The sequence below is a fragment of the Oryctolagus cuniculus genome, chromosome 12, assembly GCF_051225735.1.
Source record: "Oryctolagus cuniculus isolate XC-2025 breed Fujian yellow rabbit chromosome 12, ASM5122573v1, whole genome shotgun sequence".
Taxonomy (NCBI): domain Eukaryota; kingdom Metazoa; phylum Chordata; class Mammalia; order Lagomorpha; family Leporidae; genus Oryctolagus; species Oryctolagus cuniculus.
The window spans coordinates 103,741,174-103,759,170 of NC_142878.1; the positions used below are offsets into that span (position 1 = coordinate 103,741,174).

At 49.2% G+C, this 17,997-nt stretch overlaps 1 protein-coding gene across 8 annotated transcripts in view; it reads right to left on the reverse strand.

Annotated features, from left to right (window-relative positions):
• The window catches only part of IL16 (interleukin 16), a 129,777-nt gene that overhangs the window by 80,615 nt on the left and 31,165 nt on the right, over positions 1 to 17,997 (reverse strand). For 6 of the 8 annotated variants that reach the window (XR_016217648.1, XM_008275284.5, XM_089309524.1 and 3 more), the window contains one exon: positions 17,425 to 17,837. The exons of the other annotated variants lie outside the window; for them this stretch is intronic. Coding sequence is in view for 5 of the 6 variants with exons in the window: in XM_008275284.5 (XP_008273506.4) it covers positions 17,425 to 17,837 (413 nt within the window). In the remaining variant the exon portion in view is untranslated. The remainder of the gene's footprint in view (positions 1 to 17,424; positions 17,838 to 17,997) is intronic. 8 annotated transcript variants of the gene reach the window in all.

The following is a 17,997-nucleotide window of genomic DNA, read 5'->3' on the forward strand; positions in this document are numbered from 1 at the left end:
GGCAAGGCCAAAGCCAGAAACCAGGAACCCAATCTAGGTCTCCCATGTGTGTGGCAGGGACCCAACTACTTGAGCTATGACCTGCTGCCTCCTGGGCTGACATTTGCAGGGAGCTGGAATGAGAAGTGGAAGATGGAATCTAGCACTCCCAAATGGGATGTGGGTGGCATTTTAACCACTGCACAAAAACCCTGTCTTTAGTATATATTTTAATTTCATGTATTTCGTGATGTAGCCTCGCATATTGTGATTTATTTAAATCAGTCTCATGTGGATTGATATCCAGGTTATTTGATTTTTCAGCATCAGCTTGATATATACTCTATAGATTTTCTACTTACATAGCTATTCTTTTAAAAATTACTATGAATAGGGTTGGTGATAAAAAAAAAAAAAAAAGAACGTGTACATTTGTCATTTTGGCATCTCTTTACCAAGGCTTGTGGGAGTTTTTTTCAACAACGATGAGAGGGCCATGGGCTAGAGGATTGTACTCTCTCAAGCATGTCCCAGCCAACATTTTCATCGCCAGCCCAAACACCCACCTTCAGCTAACTGATTTTTGACAAAGATGCCAAGAACATACCTTGGAGAAAGGACAGTCTCTTCAATAAATGGTGCTGGGAGGCATCATTGTCCAACTGGCAGGACAACACTAGATCCACACCTCTTACCATTTACAGAATCAACTCAACATGGATTTAAGACCTCAGTGTAAGATCTGAAACTGAGGTTGCTAAAGGAAAGCTTAGGGAAAACACTTCCAAACATTAATGTAAGCAAAGAGTTTTTGCGGGGAATAAGATCCCCAAAGCACAGGCAACAAAACACAACTAGATAAAAGGAATTATGTTAAACTAAGAAACTTTTGCATAGCAAAGGAGACAATCCACAGAGTGAAAAGACAGCAGATAGAATGGGAGAAAGTATTTGCAAGCTACTCCTCTGATAAATTATCAATATACAGAATATATAAGGAACTAAAAAAAAAAGCCTCAACAACAAAATCCCACCAATCCAGTTAAGAAATGGGCAAAAGATCTGATCTGAACAGACATTTCTCAAAAGCAGAAACACATGTAGCCAAGTACATGGAAAAATGCTCAATATCACTATCCATTGGAGAAACACAATGAGATACCACCCCACCCCTGTTAGAATGGCTATTATCAAATACGCTGAAAAATTAAAAAGTAACAAATACTGGTGAGGAGCTAAAGAAAGGGGAACCCCTAGAACTGCTAGAGGGAATGTAAATTAGTACAGCCACTGTGGAAAACACTATAGAGATTCCTTAAAAACACTAGGGATAGAACCAGCCATCCCATTACCAGGTCTATATCAAAAATGAATGAAGCTGGTGCCGCAGCTCAATAGGCTAATCCTCCACCTTGTGGTGCTGGCACACCGGGTTCTAGTCCTGGTTGCCCCTCTTCCAGGCCAGCTCTCTGTGTGGCCAGGGAGTGCAGTGGAGGATGGCCCAAGTGGTTGGGCCCTGCATCCCATGGGAGACCAGGAGAGGCACCTGGCATCCTGGCTTCGGATCGGCATGGTGGGCCAGCTGCAGCAGCCATTGGAGGGTGAACCAACGGCAAAGGAAGACCTTTCTCTCTGTCTCTCTCTCTCACTGTCCACTCTGCCTGTCCAAAAAAAATGAATGAGATCAGGGCTGACGCTGTGGCTCACTTGGTTAATCCTCCGCCTGCGGCACTGGCATCACATATGGGTGCAGGGTTCTAGTCCCGGCTGCTCCTCTTCCAGTCCAGCTCTCTGCTGTGGCCTGGGAAAGCAGTGGAGGATGGCCCAGGTGCTTGGGCCCCTGCACCCACATGGGAAACCAGGAGAAAGCACCTGGCTTCGGATCAGTGCAGCGCCGGCCATGGCAGCCATTTGGGGAGTGAACCAACAGAAGGAAGACCTTTCTCTCTGTCTCTCTCTCACTGTCTGTAACTCTACCTGTCAAATAAATAAATAAGACCATTATATCAAAGAGACACCTGCACCCCCACATTTAGATTGCAGCACTGTTCATGGTAACCAAGATACGGAGTTCGTCGAAGTGTCTATCATCAGATGCATGGATAAAGACAATGTGTTATGGGGGCCGCGCTGTGGTGTAGCGGGTAAAGCTGCCACCTGCAGTGCCGGCATCCCATATGGGTCCCGGTTCAAGTCCCGGCTGCTCCACTTCCAATCCAGCTCTCTGCTGTGGCCTGGGAAAGCAGTGGAAGATGGCCCAAGTCCTTGGGCCCCTGCACCCACGTGGGAGACCCGGAAAAAGCTTCTGGCTCCTGACTTCGGATTGGTGCAGCTGTGGCTTATTGCAGCCAACTGGGGAGTGAACCAGCAGATGGAAGACCTCTCTCTTTCTCTCTCTCTGCCTCGCCTTCTCTCTCTGTGTAACTCTTTCAAATAAATAAATCTTAAAAAAAAAGACAGTGTGTTATACATACACAACAGAATATCATTCAGCCTTTAAAAAGTTGTGAACTCCTGTTCTTTTGCGAGATGGAACTGGAGGAAATTATGTTAAGTGAAATCAACCAGACACAGGAAGTTCTCCCTCGCCTATGGAAGCCAAAAAAAAGTCCACGTGAACACAGAATAGCACTGACTAGAGGCTGGCAGGGGTGCATGGGCGGGAGATGGGGGCAGCTGGCTAATGGGTAGCACATCAAAGACAGTGGAATGGCAGGGTTCGTCCTCCAGCGTGACATAACCCAGGGCATGACCGCAGCTCAACAGAACTTATTACTCATTTTCTGAGGAACTAGGAGAGAAGATGCCAAGACTTTGATCACACAGCGGCGACAGAGAGAGGACAATGTGAATGACCCTGATTCATCAGGACAACGTCACACTCTGCTCTGCACATAAGTACAATTATTATTCATACAATGTTTTAATGTTTTCAAAACATTTGAAAATCTTAAAGACCAGCTCAAGAAAGTTCTCCAAATAAAAAGAAAATTATAAAATAGCAGGAATTTTCAGAAGGAAAGAATAGCAGAACAGGTTGCCCTGGATACCCACAGAGTGGATCACCCTTCCCCTTCCACGTTCCTTCAGTTTTGTTTTAAAATTGTAGTAAAAACTACAACATCACCTGAAGGGGTGTTGAATGGAGTCAGAGAAAATACTCAAGACGGTGTGATTGAAGACATGAGGAGGGTAGACGGGGCTAAATCTAAGTCTTCTGTACTTCATTTAAAGTAGTAAAAAATGTTAGTACCAAGGAGACTGAGTGATAAGTTGTGTGTGGGAGGTGGCAATACATACAACATACAACAACCACTATGAAGATTATAGAAAGTTATAGACTCAAAAACATTATAGGGGTTGGCATTGTGGCATAGCGAGTTAAGCCACTGCCTGCAACACCAACATCCCATATGGGCACCAGTTTATGTCCCAGCTACTCCACTTCCAGTCCAGCTCCCAGTTAATGGCTGGGGAAAGCAACGGAGGATGGCCCATGTCCTTGGCCCCTGCACCCACATGGGAGACATGGATGATACTCCTGGCTCCTGGTTTCGGCCTGGCTCAGCTTTGGCTTCCGTGGCCATTTGGAAAATGAACCAGTGGATGGAAGACCTCACTCTCTGTCTCTTCCTCTTTCTCTGTGACTCTGCCTTTCAAATAAATAGATAAACCTTTTTTTTTTTTTTTTAAAAAAAAGCCTTGTAAATACATCAAAGTAGAATTTTAAAAAATACTCAAGTAATGCACAGGACAGCAAGAGAAAAGAAATGGGAAGAGCCATCAACAGAGGGAACAAATAGAAAACAAATAAGAAAATGACAAACAGATGTGAAAGCCTAACATTCATCACCTAAAATGCAAATGGTCTAAATACACTAATTAAAATACACAGACCAGCGGAACGGATGAGATTACCAATGACCCGACTATATGCTTTCTACAGTACTCTCACTGCAAAGATTACATCAGTAGACTGAAAGTCAAAGGATTTTTTTTTAAAAGGAATTATGCAAATTTAATTCAGAAGTAAATGGAATCAAATTATACATCCTTCAGGCATGCAAACAGCTGTGGTAAACTACAAACAGAAGCCAAGGATGATACAAAGGATATACTCAAGAATATCTCAACCACATACTGTTTATTTCAAAGTTACCCTAAGCGGTACATTTATTTCCCAATATGAGCTTTACAGGTGGCCTACATATAGGACGATGGAACAAAATGAGTTAAGAATAGCAGTTGCCTCTGAGAGGGACAGACATGAGATGGGATCAGGAAGAGATGCAGGACCTCGAAGCCAGTGGCAGGGTTTGCTTCTCAGACTTGATGAATGAAATGCAGGTGTCAGGGGTATCTTTGTTTTTTGACATGCATGCCTTTTATAAATTTATTGTTTTAAAGATTTATTTACTTGAAAGGCATAGAAACAGAGAGAGAGAGAGGCTGAGAGTCTCTCTCACACAGAAAGAGAGAGAGAGAGAATCTTCCACGTCTACTGGCTGGTTCATTCCTCAAATGGGGGCAATGCCCAGGTCTGGGCCAGGCTGAAGCCAGGAGCCAGAAACTCCATCCTGGTCTCCCACGTGGGTGCAGGGACCCAAGCACTTGAGCCATCTGCTGCCTGCCTAGTGCTTTAGCAGAGAGCTGGGCTGGAAATGGAGCAGCCGGGACTCAAATCAGCACTAAGATATTGTGGAATGCTGCTTAAGCCACAACGCTGGCCCCTATCCATTTATTCTTATATAATATAATTTTTATTGTTTGTTGTTTCAAGTAGGGGTGGTGGAAATCAGTGGGGATGACCTAGGGGGAGATCAGGGAGGGCTGCATGGGGGACATTCTGCTGAAGCCAAGCCTTAGGGGGTGACTTCTGGTTCATGAAGATGAAGGGGAGGAAGATATTCCAGGCCAGGGAGTGGCACAGTCAAGGACATGGAGGTGATGACCTGTGACTGCATGTTAAGAAACACTGAAGCTGGACCAGCGCTGTGGCTCAGCGGGTTATAGCCTCCACCTGCAGTGCCTGTGTCCCATATGGGTGCCAGTTTAAGTCCCAGCTGTTCCACTTCCAATCCAGCTCCCTGCTGGTGCACCTGGGAAAGCAGTGGAAGATGATCCAAGTGCTTGGGCCCCTACACTGGGAGACCCAGAAGAAGCTCCTGGCTCCTGGCTTTGGTCTGGCCCAGCCTTGGCTGTTGCAGCCATTTGGGGAGTGAACCAGCAGATGGAAGATCTCCCTCTATTTGACTCTTCTCTCTAACTCTGCCTTTCAAATAAAACAAAGAACTCTTAAAAAAAAAAAAATAGAATGGTTGAAGCCCAGGTGTTAGGTGCAAAGGGAGAGCCTCGTTGACAAAGAGAGCTAAAAAGGTAGAGAGTATCCTAACTCCTCCCAGTGCACCCTTCCAGCACACGCCCCTTATGCTAACCAAACGGTGTCTCGCCAGACAGAGCCGGCGAGATTCAAAAGGCCAACTTACAAAACCAGCTTCTAGGAAAATAGTTCCAAATGTCTTCTGGCCACAGAAACAGCAGTAGAAACCACGCGAGTCCGGGGACAGTCAGAGAGAGAACACGAATGGTACCTGTGGGCAGCCCCTCCCCACATTCTGCACATGGACCACCCATGCCTCCCCCCCCCCCCGCCCTCCCCACACGATCCTGGGACGCAGTCGGCTCCGTGGGAGTCCTGGAGCTCCCAGCCTCGGTCCCAGCGGCTGCTCTCAGCATCCCCAGGCTGCTCTTCTGTGGCAGGAAGAGGCAAGCGGCCAAAGGATTGAGTTTCCCACTCGCCCAGGAGGCCCAGGCCTCAAAGCCACAGACTGAGCTGCTCACTGGGCTCCAAGTCGACCTTGAGCAGCCTCCCTCCACCCTGCGCGCACGCCGGAGCTGCAGACATTTGGTCTGACCTCACTGCATCCTGAGTCATGCTCCGGGGGCGGTGACTTTGCCCAACCAGGATTTCGAATGTATAAAGAAAAGCAGGATTTTCCACACTATAGAAGACGTTACCACGTGGACGAAAGCATCGTATTGTAACAGCCTTTTGGGAGGGGGACTCTCCCACCGGTCTGTTCTTATCTGCAGCCATCCTTTACCCAGGGTCAGAGCCCAGGAACTCCAAATCCCAGCCAGGAGAAGTGCCCTAAGCAACGTCCAGTATAAACTCATGTGTTGGCTCAAAAAAAAAAAAAAAAAAAGCCACCCAATGCAAATTCAGTAGACTCTCTGTCTTAAGGGTGGACTCACTATGCCCATGTATGCAACCATTCTTCCCACAAATATTTATAGAGCTTTTACTGCATGCCAGTTCCCAGTCTCACTGCCTCCTGTGTCCCACAGTGCCATGAACAAAAGCACCAGCTCCGACTCCACCATGTGTAAACACAGGGCCACAGGTCTATCATTAACTAGAGAGGAGCTGAGAAGCGAGGGCGGTGAGAGGCATCGTGTTCTATCAGCGGAGTTCATTCCCCCAACCTCCTCTCTCCCCGGAGTTCATTCCCCCAACCTCCTCTCTCCCCTGAGCCTACGCTATCAAGAGCAAATCAGACCACTGGAATCCACGGCTGGGGTGGTGCCAGGGGGGCTGCTTGCTAGGGCTTGGGGGTGGCGGTTAGAAAATTGCAGGCAGGAGCCTGGGGTTGTGCTGAGTGTTAAGCCACCACTTGTGGTGCTGGCATCTCATACGGGAGCACCGGTTCAAGTCCTGGCTCTTCTGCTTCTGAGCCAGCTCTCTGCTAATGCACCTGGGAAGACAGCAGAAGATGGCCCAAGTGCTCAGGCCCCTGCTACCCATGTGGGAGACCTGGATGGGGTTCTTGGCTTCTGGCTGCAGCCTGGCCCAGAGCTAGCAGCCATTCTCTCTCTGTCACTCTACCTTTCCAATAAATAAATAAATATTAAAAATAAACAAACAAATAAATAAAATTGCAGGCGGGGCAGGCATTTAGTCCAGCAGTTAAGAGGCCCACATCCCATATTTGAGTACTTGTGTTCAACTCCTGGGTCTGAAGTTTATTTATTTATTTTAAAGGTAGAGTTATAGACAAAGAAGGAGAGACAGAGAGAGAAAGAGAGAGAGGTCTTCCATCCACTGGTTTACTCCACAGACGGCTGCAACAGCCAGAACTGTGCCAATCCAAAGCCAGAAGCTTCCCTAAAGTCTCCCACATGGGTGCAGGGGCCCAAGGACTTAGGCCATCTTCCACTGCTTTCCCAGGCCATAGCAGAGAGCTGGATCTGAAGTGGAGCAGCCAGGACTCGAACCGGTGCACATATGGGATGCTGGCACTGCTGGTGACGGCTTTACCAGCTCCATCACAGCGCCAACCCCAATAAATCTTTAAATAAAAAAAAATTTTAAAAACAAACTGGGACAAATCTGAGGACTTGATTGAACTCAGTCATCCCAGATCTGTTGAAGGTGTGTTTGTCAAGATAGGAAGGCAGAACTGAAATGTTTAACTTAGATTTTACCCTGATTTATAACTTCTAAATATTTGGACACTTGGCACGTAGACGTCCTCTGTAGACCTCCCTGCCCAGGTCCTGCCCATGTGAGAGGCATGCCTGCTTCAGGCTGAGAAGGATTGCTCTCAGTGATACACACAAATGCAGGAGGGAAGAAGGATGGCCACAGTAGAATGAAAATTAATGTAAATGAATTTTGACTCTGTAGGATAATAATAACTGCAGGTCTTGGAGTTTTAAGTATATGCAGAATTAAAGTGCATGGCAATGATACAAAAAGTGTGGACAGATGCCACTGCACTTATGTATTCCAAGGGCTTAGCACTGTCTAAGAATTGGTTTAAGGGGCCATCAGAGAAGGACATATTTTTCTCTGAAGGGAGGAGAAAACTTCCACTTTGCTTATGGCCCTGTCTAAATGCTGACAGAGTTTGTGGACTCAAAAGGCCTCCATAGCCTTGGCAGCTCATGACAAGAGTCTCGGGTGATGTCATAAATAAGAGTGTCAATTGTTAAGTCAACAACAGGAGTCACTGTGAACTTGCTCCCCATGTAGGACCTCTGTCCTTAATGAGTTGTACTATGAGAATTAATGGTAAAACTTGTCTCCAAACAGTACTTTATACTTCGTGTGTCTATGTGGGTGCAAACTATTGAAATCTTTACTTAGTATAGTGTTGGTCTTCTGTTATCTAAAAATAGTTAAAAATGAAACTTAACGAAGAATGGGATGGGAGAGGGAGTAGGAGGTGGGGTGGGAGTGGGGGTGGGAGGGTGGGTTTGGGGGGAAGAATTGCTATATTCCAAAAGCTATACCTATGAAATTTGTATTTATTAAATAAAGGCTTTCTAAAAAAACAGAATTGGTTTAAGGTATTAGTTTCTATGAGACTCATATATTAAGCACAGATGTTGTATATTTTAATGATTAGCATAATAATAAGAAATTACAACTAACAAAGAAATGAAAGGGAAAATGAAGTCATAAAACATATTAATAAAAAAAGAGGGCAAGAAGAGAGAAGAAAGAAGAAAAAACACTTGGAATAAATAGAACCCAAATACTAAAAGAATAGCTATAGATCCAAACACATCTGAAATTACATGTAAACAGTGTCTGCTGGTCTAGGAACCTACAACATAAACTCAAACTGTGTGAAGCAAAAGCTGATAGAACTAGGAAAGGAAATACACAAATCCACAACCCTAACAGGGGACGTGAGCACAGTTCTCACAGCAACCGTTAGATGAAACTGATAAAGAAAAAAAAAAAGATCTGGAAAATATGATTATCAAACTTGACCTACTGGACAGGTATAGAGCATTGCATTCAACAACCACATGTGTCTGCATGTGTCCATGTGTGTGTGTTCTCTCTCCACAAATCTCCAGTGATTAAAACCATTCATTCTGCCGGTGCCGCGGCTCACGAGGTTAATCCTCCGCCTTGCAGCGCCAGCACACCGGGTTCTAGTCCCGGTCGGGGCACCGGATTCTGTCCCGGTTTCCCCTCTTCCAGGCCAGCTCTCTGCTGTGACCAGGGAGTGCAGTGGAGGATGGCCCAAGTGCTTGGGCCCTGAACCCCATGGGAGACCAGGAAAAGTACCTGGCTCCTGCTATCAGATCAGCGCGGTGCGCCGGCCGCAGCGCGCTGGCTGCAGTGGCCATTGGAGGGTGAACCAACGGCAAAGGAAGACCTTTCTCTCTGTCTCTCTTTCTCACTGTCCACTCTTTCTGTAAAAAAAATAAAAATAAAATAAAAATAAATAAAATAAATAAAATAAATTTCCCTCTTTAAAAAAAAACACATTCATTCTAGGTGGTTCTCTTCTTTATCTACAAAATAGTTTAGGAACCAATGAGTTGAGAGAGGGAGGGAGAGAAAGAAAGAGAGGGAGAGAGAGAGAAATGCACATACCCACAAACGGATAGGCACACACATACGAGGCGACCAAAGATTAACAGGTTGTATCAAGAGCAGTACTCTGGCTGTGACGTTACGCTGGAGTTTTGTGAATACTGCTTCGCAGGAAATTGAGAAAGGGTTTCTAGCTTTCTATCAAGCTTTATAAATCCACGTAAATCTGAAAATGGCCTCAATAAAATTTCACCAAAAATATAAAAATTTTATGAACAAATTTGTGCTATTCAATTTAGACATCCAGAAGAAACAAATTCCCAGAATGAAAAGACATTCTCTCCAAAACTGATACTGGAAGAAATTAAAAATCTGGAGAGTCCTGTGTCTGTTAAATAGTTTCAGTGGTCATTGAAGACTTTTCCCGAAAGAAATCTCTGGACCAGATGGCTCATGGGTAAATTCTTCCGACCATTCCTTAATGCACAATATTCATCAAACTTTTCCAAAGAATGGAAAAGAGAAAATATTTCCTAACTCATTTCAGGAAGTCACAGTACTCATAATATGAAATCCAGACATGGATATTAAAGAAGGTAAATTTTAGGCCATACCCTTCCATAAACACAAACAACTCTAATGCAACACCAGCACATCAAGTTCATATTTATGTCAAAAGTGTAATATATCATAATTAAGTTGAATATCATATCATAATATCATAATTAAGTCGATCTTGAAAGATATGTATTCCAGATATCTAAGATTTTTTTAATGTTCAAAAAAGTCAATCAAAGTAATTCACCATATTAACAAGAAAAAAGTAGAAAACATCCATATGGTCATTGTATCAAATTCAGAAAAAATCACTTAATAAAAGTCAACAGCAATTCGTGGGGAGGGGGAGGGAATGAAAACTCTGCCAGGTAACAAGCGTGTGGCCCAGTGGTGTGGACACTCTAGTCCCCGAGCGTGTGGCCCAGTGGTGTGGACACTTGTCCCGTATCTGAGTACCTGGGTTTGAACTCCAACTCTGGTCCCTGACTCCAGCTTCCTGCTAATGCAGCCCAGGAAGGCAGCGGTAATGGCTCAAGCTGCCGGGTTCCTGGCACCCAGGTTGGGGATCTGCACTGTGGTCTGACTCCCAGCCCCAGCCCAGGTCACTGCAGGCCCTCGGGGAGTGAACTAGCAGGTGAGAAAGCTCTCCCTCTCTCTCTTTTTCGCTCTCTCTCTCTTGAAAATAATATTTTTGCCAGCTGTAAATAAAAGGAAACTTCCTTAATCCAAGAAAGAATATGTACCAAATGTCCACAGCACACATCAGACTTAATGATGCAGCAATAATGGGATTTCCCCTTGAGATCGAGAATGAGACAGAGATGCCTGCTCTGACTGCCTCTGTCCAACCTCGTGCAGTAGGCTATCCTGTGAAATCGAGGGTGAAAAACACAAAAACTGGGGCCTCGCCTTAAGAATCTCACAGGGGCCACAGCAGGCAAAGCCACTGCCTGCCGGCTGCTCCACTTGCGATCCAGCTCCCTGTGGGTAGCCTGGGAAAGCAGCAGAAGATGGCCTGAGTGCTTGGGCCCCTCCCATGTGGGAGACCCGGATGGAGTTCCTTGGCCATTCAGCCATCTGGGGAGAGAACTAGTACATGGAAGATCGCTCTCTGTCTCTCCCTTCTCTCTCTGTCACTCTTTCAAATAAATAAAATAAATCTTATTACAAAAAACTGAACAAAGTTACAGTTTGAAGTGGCAATGGACAGGATGAATTATGCTTATACCTATTCCCTTCTGTTTTTTTTTTTTTAATGTTTATTTATTTTTACTCATTTAAAAGGCAAAGCAACGGGTGGTGGGGGAGAGATTGAGAAGAAGAGGAAAGAGAAAGAGAGAGAGAGCTTTGATTCTCTGGTTTACTCCCCAAAGACCTACAACAGCCAGGGCTGGGCCGGACTGAAGCCAGGAGCCCAGAGCTCCACTCCAGCCAGGTCTCCCACATGGTGGCAAGGCCCCAAGTACTGGAGCCTTCACCGACGGCCTCTCAAGATGCAGATTAGGGCAGGCGCCGCGGCTCACTAGGCTAATCCTCCACCTGCAGCGCTGGCACACCAGGTTCTAGTCCCGGTTGGGGCATGGATTCTGTCCCGGTTGCTCCTCTTCCAGGCCAGCTCTCTGCTGTGGTCCAGGAGTGCAGTGGAGGATGGCCCAAGTGCTTGGGCCCTGCACCCCATGGGAGACCAGGAGGAGGCACCTGGCTCCTGGCTTCGGATTGGCGCAGTGCACCAGCAGTAGCGGCCATTTAGGGGGTGAACCAACAGAAGGAAGACGTTTCTCTCTCTCTCTCTCACTGCCTAACTCTGCCTGTCAAAAAAAAATAAAAATTAAAAATAAAAAGATGCAGGCTAGCAGGAAGCTGGCCTGGCAGTGGGGGAGCCGGAACTCGAAGCAGGCTCTCTTGTGAGGGAGGCACGTGTCCCCAGTGGCAGCAGCGTGCGCTCTGTGCCACAGTGCCCACCGCACAAGTCCCCTCCTCTAAATGCATGCTCCCCGAGGGCACAGAACCAGACGTGTCTCTATTCCCAGAGGATGGTGTGTAAGAGGCGCTGGCCAATACTTGAAGAGACAGAAAGAGTGAGGGGGAGAAGGAGAAGATATTGGGCAAAGCAGAGAGCTGGGCTGAGCTTCCTCCCTTTCGCCCTTAGTATCCTGCTCAAAGGATACTGAGGGTTTTACAAACCCTCCTTCAGCACGGGCATCTGGTGCAGGGCTCAGACGCCACCTGGGATACGCACAGCCTTGACCGGTGCACCTGGGTTCAAGTCCCAGCCTTGTTCTCCAACTCCAGCTTCCTGCCCATGTGCACCCTGGGAGGCAGCGGCGACGGGCCCCTGCCACCCACATGGGAGACCAGGACGGAGTTCTGCGCCTCTGGATTCAGTCTAGCACAGCCCTGGCTGTTAAGGTCCTTTGGGGAATGAATCACTGGATGGCAGGCCTCTTCTCTCTCTCTTCCAAATAAATAAATAAAAATTTAAAAATAAATTTAAAAAGCTTCCTCCCATTTGTACACAGAGAAGGAGTGTGTGATGTAGCCAGGGGGTCCATGTTTTCCCTCTGTTCAGAGCTCTGGGCCTCTGTCTGTCTTGTCAGTTGAGAAAGCCTGGCTGTGACTTTCTCCTGCTAACTCCTCCCCGGCCACGGCCTTCTGCACAGCACAGATGCAAATCCTTCCTTGGGACTCCGCCCATCCACGCCCGGCTTGTTGGATGACACCTGCGGGTGTGTGCCCTTTGGCACATAACACACTCCCGGCGTGTGCCAAACACAACCCATCAAATAAGGCTTCAGAAAAATTAAAAAAAAAAAAAAGAGCTGGCTGTTTGCTGACTTCCTCTTCTTGGCTTTTCGTATTAGACATTTCTAGAGGAAAGGCTGAGGTCACAGGGCCTCCATCCAGAGTTTGTGTTGAAATCGGTGTAACCATGGCATTGCTGGAGGCTGAGGCGCCCATCTGGGCCAACTGAGTCACATCTGGGTGGGGGACACCCTGGAGGGGGGAGGGCAGGGGGGGAGGCAGCCCTGGGGAGGGGACAACAGTGTCCCCAAGGGAGGGATATGCGAGTGGATGGGTGTCGCTGAGCAGCTTGGGGGCGACCCCGCAAGAATATTGGCAGCAGCTGTCACCTTTGACCTTTCTGAGCCTGCCCCTCTGGCTAGACCTGCTCAGAATTCACTAATGGATCTGTGTGTGTGTGTGTGTGTGTGTGTAATTAATCAATTTATTTGAAAGGCAGAGCGGCAGAGAGAGCAGGAGAGACAGAGAGAGCGAGGGAGAGAGAGTGTCCATCTGCTGGTTCACTCACTCCCCAAATATCAACAACAGCCAGGAACTTGGAACTCCATCCAGGTCTGCCACATGGGTACAGAGGCCCAAAGACTTAAGGCCATCTTCTGCTGCTTTCCCTGGTACATTAGCAGGGAGCTGGATCGGAAGCAGAACAGCCAGGACTGGAACCAGTGCTTCAGTATGGGATCCTGCATCACAAGCAATGGCTTAACCCATGGTACTCCAATGCTGGCCTCATGAATCGACCTTGAAAAAACCCCATGCTTCTAAAAAAGCAGTCAAAGATCTGGGGTTCAGGGCCGAACACCTCGCCTCTCTTCCGTCCCTGTTCATCCTTGCCTCAAACCCAGCTCACCTGTGACACCACCCCTTCCTCCTCCACAAAACCATTCCCAGCCCTCGAGCCCCTGTTCACGCCTGTGTGCTTTCCTACCTCTCACTAGGACCTGGACTTCTCTCCTGGATGGAATATCCTGCTTTCCCTAGTCAGCCTCCTCCAGGACGCCCCTCCCCAAACCGAGTTGGCCCCGCCCTGCCTCGGTGCACCTGTGCGCTCCCTGGCGCATCTGCACCCATGCTCTGACCACCTCTGAAATCCCAATGACCTGGTTTGTTCCAATCTCCCTCGTGAGCTCTGAGCCTTTGTTAAAGCTAACAGCTCCGTTTCTCGTTTTATTAATCTACCTTCTTACTGAATTTTTGCTTAGCATGAAATAATCGTGCCTAGGTATGGGGCCCAGGACGCTAAGTCCACACAGGTGTTCAGCTTATCTCATCAAACCAGGCTGATCGGCACCACCATCTCCTTGGCACGTCTTTAAGCCTCCAAAGCCATGACTCTTAGAAACACTGAGAGCAGTTCATAAAATGGTATTGGTCCTGTTAATTCCTTCGTCACTCAGAATCAGCGTCCTCGTACTAGAATAGGAAGCTAATGATATTTATTGAGCACTTACTGTATGCCCTGTACTGCTAAAAGTGGATTTTTCCATGTAAATGCTTAGAACTAGACCTTCATCCAACCCCTAGGGACTGAAGGGTATCAGTAACATTTCTCCATGTAACAGGGAAGAAATGGAGGCATCCAGAGGCAAAGGGAATGGTCCCCAAGGCCACCCAGAAGTCTGAGGTCCACACCGGGCAGTCAGACTGAACCCCCCAAGCCCCATGCCTGGGGCCATGTGGTCCCCAGAGATAATGCTGCTGCTGTGACCACAGCCCTCCCGGGAATGGTAGGAAGGGGACCGATGACAAAAAGCACTTTGTAAATGGACCAGAGTGTATGTGTGGGTCACAAAGAGACATAAAAAAGGAGGACTTTGTCCTTGGCCCCCCCAGGTGCCTCCCCACATGCCCTCGCCTACCCGCTGCCCTCTGGCTTCCTGCAGGGACCCGGCTTCTCTCTGCGGCTGCAGGGACCGGAGTTTCACACCTGCTCACGTGTGCCGTGGCGAGCACACGTCTCTGCTTGTGCAGAATGCCTCCGGTGGGAGTTCTTGCCCACCCACCCCCACCGAGGAAAAGCCTGGGTCTTTCAGGAAACAGCCCACATTTCCCATCTTTGCCTGGTCACTTGTCCCAGCCCCTGCTAGGGCCCATGCTTGGACACTGGTACCTCTTTCCTTCCAGGGTACTCAGAACACAACTTCCTTCCATCGGCAAGTCCTGTCGGCTTCTCCCAGAAAATAAGCCCCCACCCTGATGGTTCTCGGGGTGTCCAACACCTCCCCCTATCCCGGACCCCAGCTCCGTCCTTGCTGACCTGAAGTTACGCCACAGCCCCCCAACAGCTTCCCAGTGTGCCCCGACCTCGGCTTAGCTGCCCGAGTGCCCCTCTAAGCAGTAAATCCGATCCTCCTCTGCTCCCCAGCCTTCTTAGAATAAGACTCCAGGTCCTTGCCACAGTCCTTGCCCCTGCTCCTGGCTGCAGCCATGACTCCGTCTCCTGCCCCTCCGCCCCCTTTTTCCACGCATGCTGTCTCCTCCATGCTCCTCACACACACTGTTCCCTTCCTGCCTTTGCACATGCTGTTCCCTCTGCTGCGACGCCCTTCCCACTGGGGCACCACGGCTCACTCCTCTGCTTCACGCAGGCTGTTGCTCAGAGGCTGCGTTTCGGAGGCGTCTCCGTGCCGACCCGTGCGACCACATTGCTCTCTCTCTCTCTCTCCCCTTATCCTGCTTGCAACTTCTTCAGAAGTCTCGCTATTTAACATCCTTCCATGTGTAGCCGATATCTGTGTCCCCAAACCAGAATAAAAGCTGTGTGAGGGCAGGAGCCCAGGCTGCTTTGCCCCCTCCCTGCAGCAGCACCTGCCCCAGGCAGGTGCTCAGAAAACAATTGAGTGGTTAAAACCAATCTTGGGGTCGGGGCCAGCGCCGTGGATCACTTGGTTAATCCCCCGCCTGCGGCGCCGGCATCCCATAGGGGCGCTGGTTCTAGTCCCGGTTGCTCCTCGTCCAGTCCAGCTCTCTGCTGTGGCCCGAGAGGGCAGTGGAGGATGGCCCAAGTGCTTGGGCCCTGCACCCCATGGGAGACCAGGAGGAAGCACCTGGCTCCTGGCTTCAGATTGGCGCAGCGCACCGTCCATACTGGCTGTTTGGGGGGTGAACCAACGGAAGGAAGACCTTTCTCTCTGTCTCTCTCTCTCACTGTTTATGACTCTACCTGTCAAAAAAAAAAAAATTTAAAAAAAAAAAACAATCTTGCAGGCATCTGCCAGGGTCGGGATCGTGGAGAGACTGCTGAGTTTTAAGCGGCTGAGCTCAAACCTGGCTCACTTCAGGGTGTACTTGATAAACCCAACTATGTACAAGGCTATACATTTCCACAACACCCAGGGCAGCCTGGGAGCCTGGCCAGCCTCCCCCAGACCCACCAGGTTGGCTGTGATCGCGTGAGCTCAGCACTGGCCAGTAGGGGGCCAGTCGTGGGTGGGGGAGCCGCTGGGGCATCAGGAGTCGTCTGGAGGCCACTGGGGCTGTCCCCGTTGGCACACGGAGTTCCACTCGGGGTTCTTATATAGGGTTAGACAGTGCTTTTCCCGCCGAAGATGTACAAAGATGCTGGAGGTGTTCCGAAGGCACTGGAACTCCTCAGCCACGTGGGCCGTCACCGAGCGAGCAGCACTGACCCCAAGCTCCAGGCCATGGGGACCCTGGAGAAATTCCTGGGGACCCTGGAGAAATCCCTTTTTTTCTAGAAGGCACCGAGGCGAGTGCTTGCTGGGAGGGTCATTGGAGGGTCAGATCCTTAGGTCAGCCTGCGTCTCCTAGCTCCTTGCCGTTTCCATCTCACCACAACAATGAAAGCACTTGTAATAGGGCCTGACCGAAAGGAAGCCTCCCAGATCCCAGCAGTTCCCCCTGTACGACTTCCGGCTTGTGTTGCTGACCTCAGCACCCACGCCCACGTTGAAACTGGCCGAGGGGTAACCGGCTATGGTCACGGTCAGCACTCGGTAGCGAGCTCGCTCATCCTCTGCTTCCCACCCGTCTTGCCCTGAGATCCCCCCTCCTCTACAAGGGCCCTGAACACCCATTTCCTTTTTCTTTTCTTTTTAGAAAAGACTTAATTGTTTACTTTGAAAGAGAGAGAGAGAGAGCAAGAGAGCGAGAGCGAGAGCGAGAGCTCTGCCATCCGCTGGTTTACTCCCCAGATGGCTGCAATGACCAGCACTGGGCCAGGCTGAAGCCAGGAGCCTGGAGCTTCATCTGGGTCTCCCGTGTGGGTAGCAGGGCCCCAAACACCTGGGCTACCTTCTGCTGATTTTTCCCATGCGTGTTAGCTTGGAGCTGCATCAGAAGTGGAGCAGCCGGGACACATGTGAGATACTGGTGTTGCAGGCGGCGGCTCTACCCGCTGCACCACAATGCCAGTCCCTGGTGCACCCATCTCTGTAGGTCTCTACGACATTGCCCATGGTGTACCCACGGTCGCCTATCTCGAGACGAGAACATCTCAATGTACTGGCTTTTACACCTGACACTTTCCATAAGGGATCTAGGCTCAGTGTTCCTTTGATACTGCATCACCCTGAGTCCCTCAAGCAAGAGCGTCTACTGAGCCTGATTCCCTGTCCTCCCATGCTCACTGCTACAGTTCCAAGCTGCCTCAACCTTCTCCTTGCTGTTGGTCAGAATCCGAACTCTTTGGCTTCCTGCGTTTTATAAAGACTAAATGGGTTTAAGGCTTTGGTTCACAGCACCACAAACCAACCGCCAGGCTGTCTCAGCCCCACAAATACTAGGCATACCTTCGTGAAGAGCATCTTCCTACAGGCTTTGCCTCGATCGCTCCCAGCTGCTGCCAGTGGAGCAGCCTCGGAGGCCAGCGCTAGATCAGGAAAGCTGCTGGGCCCGGCTTCCGTCGTGTCTGCCAGCTGCACGGATGAGTGGAAAATCCCCTCCTCGCCCTGGCCCAGCGACAACTCAAAGGGGTCAGGATATCTCTCATCAGGGCTAGAGCCATCATCACTGGTCTTAGCATTACAGAGGATCAGGGACCGGGAAATGGAGCGGAATTTTGCGGACTTTCTGCTCTTCCCGGAACGGCCGCGTGGCTCCATCCTCAGAGAGGAGGTGAAGCTGCCCTTCTTCCTCTCCTGCTCCCGGGCCCGGGGCTGACGGGTGGCGAGCGCACTGGGCTTAGCAGCCACTTCATGAATGCCTGGAGGAAAAGAGGAAACGTGAAGAGGCAATGTGATGACTGGCAGCTGGCACATGGTCCTGGAACTGAGCCGCCAGGGCCGGGGACCAGGGGGCCTGGGGAAGCAGCGCAGACGGGCCAATGGTGCTGCAGGGTCATTGGCTCTTCCGGTTTGCCAAGA